This window comes from Glossina fuscipes, unplaced genomic scaffold (assembly GCF_014805625.2).
Source record: "Glossina fuscipes isolate IAEA_lab_2018 unplaced genomic scaffold, Yale_Gfus_2 148, whole genome shotgun sequence".
NCBI classification, from domain to species: Eukaryota; Metazoa; Arthropoda; class Insecta; order Diptera; family Glossinidae; genus Glossina; species Glossina fuscipes.
Window position 1 is genome coordinate 1,996,176 of NW_023998491.1, and position 5,131 is coordinate 2,001,306.

The following is a 5,131-nucleotide window of genomic DNA, read 5'->3' on the forward strand; positions in this document are numbered from 1 at the left end:
ATGGACAAACCTATAGACAAACTGAAGAGAAACTTACGAAATTGTACATGTTAAAAAGAAGCTTTTAATTCTTTTAATTCTATATATTCAAGCGCATATTGTGAGAACGGGTCAGTAAAGTGATAGAAACGCAATCGGTTTATTTACACAATATATACTCTAATATGGACTCATTAGAACGCACCTACAGCAATTGTGTGAGGAGAATAACCCTTAAGCAGGTAAATGTTCTTTTTACAATTTCTATTTTTTATTTTACCGATTTATTCCCAATATTAATACATTTGCTTATATATTTTAGCTCAATGTGGTTATGATTCTCGCTATTTTCGTCTTACTCCATTCAAACCCTGATTTGCTCAACACGGTTTATATTGTCAGTATCGGTATGTTTTCCATGCTAGCTATTTATTATGTTTTAAACCTGGATAGAAGTCATACGATCACATCCAAAACTTGCTTTTTGGTAAAATTTAAGCGAATACGTTGTGGAAATAAAGATATTTGATAAACTAATTTATTTATAGACCATTGTTGCGTTAATGCTGTTTTACGCGTGCCGTGCAGCCATTTCACTCAGACACACTCTGAGTGATGTACTCGAAATCGTTTTTGAAAATGAAGGAGAGGTGTTTGCAAGCAAACTTATCGACTACGTGCAAAGAACGGTAAGCACTAAGCCATTATTATTACATTTACGCTTACAGCGTCGGGAAAATAAGTTTAATGGGAATATAACTCGAAAAGATGGCTGTGTGAAACATTGGCAAACAAGCTTAAAAGATAGCACATTTGATTTCACTTCACGCGCTGTTCTCTGTAAATTACAATAGTATTCTCGTGAGTAGAGTTTGTGAATGAACATAGTATCCTGATAAGCGCATATAAATGGAAAACATTGTAATTGACATTTTCGTTGCCAAAAATAGAAAAATTGTGTATCTCGTTTAAATGTATATTTAACATTTATTTAAATTACATTTCCATTGTTTAAACGGATTTATGTTCAAATCATAAGTTCACGGTACAAGTTTCGTAAAAGCTGGTGATCTAAACTAAGCTTTTTCTTTTATGCTTTTTGTTTAGTACTCTTGCTGTGGTTGGAACGGTCCGAAAGATTATTTAGAAGGGCAAATTCCGGAAAGTTGTATAAACCATAATGATTCCCATCGGATTTGTCTTGCCGGCTGCAAAAATAAATTTTATTTGTAAATATGTATACTATGTATGCCATGAATGTACTTTTTTAACAAAACATCGAAAAAAATTCCAAAAAACATATTAGTTTAAATTAAAGACAATCATATTCATCATATAAATACCTCACGTAGGGGGGGATACTCTCCGCTGAAAAGTGAGCGATAAAATAAAGCCCATACGATGTTTGATAAACAAGTCATTGACTTCATTTATTTAATTGATAACGTTGTAACCTAAATAGAAATATTGAAATGTAAGGGGCCAATGTTATATTTATGTATATAAGTCCCATGCATTCAAGATGGAAAGTAAGAGAGTAGCAGAGCTGACATCATGTTTTATATATAGCTTTTTTTTATTTCGTAGATAATGTTGTAACAGGACTGCAAATTTCTAGCAAGGTTCCTGATTTAATTTTCCTCAACTCCGTTCTAAGTTTTATGTGTAATGTCGTGAGAATAAATGTAACTTGTATACTAATCGACATATTGCCTTTGAAGATTGGCACTGTCTAAATATGGAATGGATTCTTCAATAGTCATGCCAAATCTCTGTCATTTTTGGAATTTATTGAGCAATAGTCTAGTCCTTTGAGTCGGGAACTTGCACCAGCTACGCGTATTATTATCAAAGACTTCGTCGTATTTTTGCAAAATTAACTTACGATTATTAGGAAACTTAAACTGGATAAAGTTTTCTTTGAATATTGTTACGAGTTAACCAGTACTAGAAAACGAAATGTTAACAAATCCAGGATGAGAATTTTGTGTAAGGAGAAAATTGTAGTTTTATGAATGCTGTGTAATGCACATCACTTCATGAACACAGCATTTGATCACAATACACAAAACTAGTAAATTGTAAATATGATTTTGTCTGCTTTTAAAATTGTTTATTTAGTGTTGGAAATTTTCCTTATCAATCTTTATTCATATATGACCAGAGTGTTGTCGTGGAATACTTGCCTATACTGCTCGGCTTCAGTCCGCCAAATCAATCTACTTCTTTTAGTGCCAATAGTAAGATCGCCTGGAAGCAGTCCCTGGCTAATATGTCAGGCGGATGGAATTCCTTTTTAAGTTTTAGAGAATTAAATGCTTTTTGTATTGCTTTACGACAATTGAATTTATCAAGTGTTGGGATAGCTATTTATAAGAAATTTTACAAATACCTCATCGCTAGCATAAGCATAGTATAATAATTGTTACGGTTTATTTTAATTAGGGCGCCTAGCATCGTACCGCATTACGAAATGCAATTCTCAGCCAAATGTGAAGACTTTAATGAAGTTATGGGTATGTTGGATGACACTTTCAGTTATAGAAATTTGCAGAATAAATAATTAAAAGCAAATGATTTGGAGAGTGTCAGAGAGTTCTTGGACAGCTGGCCTTCGTATAAATTACGGAGGCGTTACAAATTGGTACAAGGATAACTATCAAAATCATTACCTACGTAACAAAAGACTTAACACTAAACGTACCACGCGCGGTCAAATGACCGTTTTTAAGCTTTCGTTTAAAATTTCTCGCATAAAACGTTATTGTATCATCATGTATCTTATTGACTTTTCCTAAAATATACATACAAACTATTTTTCAATATTTACAACTTTTTTTAATGTGTATTTTCCGAAAAAAAATTATACCATGTCTAGTCGACCGGGCGCGGCCATTTGACCGGTTGAAAAATTTATGTTATTTAAAACTATATTCTTCGATAATCGCGTTCTTGAAATTGTTTTAGGAGTCTGCAATGTAATTTTAGACTAGAATCTAATCAATGTGTCTGCAATGTAGGCGGTTAGGACGGTTAGACGGATGCGGTTAGAATTTTTATGGTTGTTATTGGAACAAAGAACATAGCGTTTTTTGTACGATAGTAAAGAAGAACAAGCCAACGCTTACAAGACGATAAGTTCGCATTGATTTCCCAAGTTTGGTATAAATTTCAAAACTGTTATAATCAAAACTGTTATAAACCAGGAGCATATCTTACTATAGATGAGCAATTGTTTCCTACAGAAGCACGTTGTAGATTTACTCAATATATGCCCAACAAACCGGACAAATTTGGCATAAAATTCTGGCTTCCGATGTAAATAGTAAATATATAGTAAACGGGTTTCCATATTTGGGAAAAGATGAAGGGAGAGAATCATCAATCCCACTTGGAGGGTTTGTAACTTTGAAATTGGCAGAACCATATACAGGCCATGGGAGAAATATAACAGTTGACAATTTTTTTACAAGCGCATCATTAGCGAGTACACTTCTAGCAAAAAGAACTACTCTTGTTGGAACTATCCGGAGAAATAAAAGAGAGCTACCAAAATTAGCGAGACAGGCAAAGGATAGTATGACACGCTTCTCAACAATATTATGAAAACCGAAAGATTTTATTCTTACAATTTATAAAGCTAAACCGAATAAAAAAGTATTGATACTTAGTTCAATGCATTCATCCGTTGAAATTGAAAAAAAATGACACCCGTACACCAGAGACAATTAGATTTTATAATAGTACAAAATTCGGTGTAGATGTAACCGACCAAATAGCCAGAAAATATAGTGTAAAATCTAAATGTCAAAGATGGCCTTTACAGGTCTTTTTCAATATCTTAGATTTAGCCGGGATAAACTCTTGGATTTTATATAAAGAAGCGACGGGTGAGGAAATATCGAGGCAAGGGTTTTTAGTTCAGTTGGCAGAAGAACTTGGGACCGAATATCAGAAAGAGAAACAGATAAGCCAAGAATGCTCATCAAAAACAATAATAAACACAAACACTGCTTCTTCTGACCGGAGATCTTGTCAAATAAGATATTGTAAAGTCAACAAAACAAACAAAATTTGTATAAAATGTAAAAAATACGTATGTGGAAAATGTGCAACACAAAATGCTGTAATTTGTAAAAAATGTGATGAAAATGCATAAAAGTAAATAAAACATACAACATCGAAAAGCGGGGAACGAGTTTTTAATGTAGCATCAGAAAAATATTTTGTTTACTATCTACTTTACATATGTTTTTTTGACGCGGTCATTTGACCGCTCATGGTAGAGATAGGTATACATGAAATGTCGGTAGCTTTAGTGTTAAACTTCTTTTCTGTTCTTAGTTTGCCATAGACTTTGCATAAATCTACCCTATCACAATGTCAACATATCAATATCGTTGGCTTATCTTTAAGGAAAAAGTTCTGCATTTAATGGAAACTGAGCTTAAAGATAGTACATGTGTCGATTTGCTGAAACCATATCAAGCCGAGAAAGGAAACCTAAATCATGGTATGGAATATGGCTACTTCGTCGTCAAAACAATACAAAGCAGCAACTAGAGCATTTCCTTTACAGTTAGAATTGCCTGTACCTTAATTCATTTAATGCACGCTATGACTAAAGCTAAAGTGAAAATGGCAATCATCGTTACTCGTAATAACCCTTCGGAATATTATATCTATAATGAACAGTACCCTTGCATTTTTGTGATTGTTGAAAGCTTCTTGGAAATCCGTGAATGTTCTATTATCTTTCAAAGTCTCGACATGCCTGCCTAAGTGAGAGGATACAAACACAACCTCAGTGTCGTAAAGATATAAACTTAGTGCTCATTTATTGCCACATAAGTTTTCGTATTCTATTAGAAATTTTTGCTAATTTAAATTTACTACGAAAAACTCTATTTTTTGATATAACCTCTTAAAGACCAATAAGTAAATAATGCTTAATGCACATAAAATATACATCAGTCTTGATTTATTAGAAAAATTAAAATGTTATGGTTACCAAGTCACATCGGTTTACTGGGAAATGAGTACGCTGATCGAGCGGCAAAGTATGCTGCTTCTGCTCCTCTAATTATAGATGATGTAATGGAAAAGTTGGATCTTCAAAGATACATTGGAAGAAAAGTTAAAGAGAAAATTG

At 33.2% G+C, this 5,131-nt stretch overlaps 1 protein-coding gene across 1 annotated transcript; it reads left to right on the forward strand.

Moving 5' to 3' along the window:
• The first annotated feature begins 118 nt into the window (after nucleotides 1-118).
• Nucleotides 119-1,325, forward strand: LOC119641405. The gene is made up of 4 exons (XM_038040043.1): nucleotides 119-221; nucleotides 302-466; nucleotides 528-668; nucleotides 1,087-1,325. The coding sequence occupies exons 1-4, from the start codon at nucleotides 165-167 to the stop codon at nucleotides 1,210-1,212; spliced, it is 489 nt and encodes a 162-aa protein (XP_037895971.1). The 5' UTR covers nucleotides 119-164; the 3' UTR covers nucleotides 1,213-1,325.
• Nucleotides 1,326-5,131: the final 3,806 nt, after the last annotated feature.

Bases quoted from the DNA above. Each gene is read 5' to 3' on its own strand.
- LOC119641405 (XM_038040043.1), top strand. From the start codon at position 165: ATGGACTCATTAGAACGCACCTACAGCAATTGTGTGAGGAGAATAACC. The intron at 222-301 runs GTAAATGTTCTT...TATATATTTTAG, and splicing joins GGAGAATAACCCTTAAGCAG to CTCAATGTGGTTATGATTCT. The intron at 669-1,086 runs GTAAGCACTAAG...CTTTTTGTTTAG, and splicing joins TCGACTACGTGCAAAGAACG to TACTCTTGCTGTGGTTGGAA.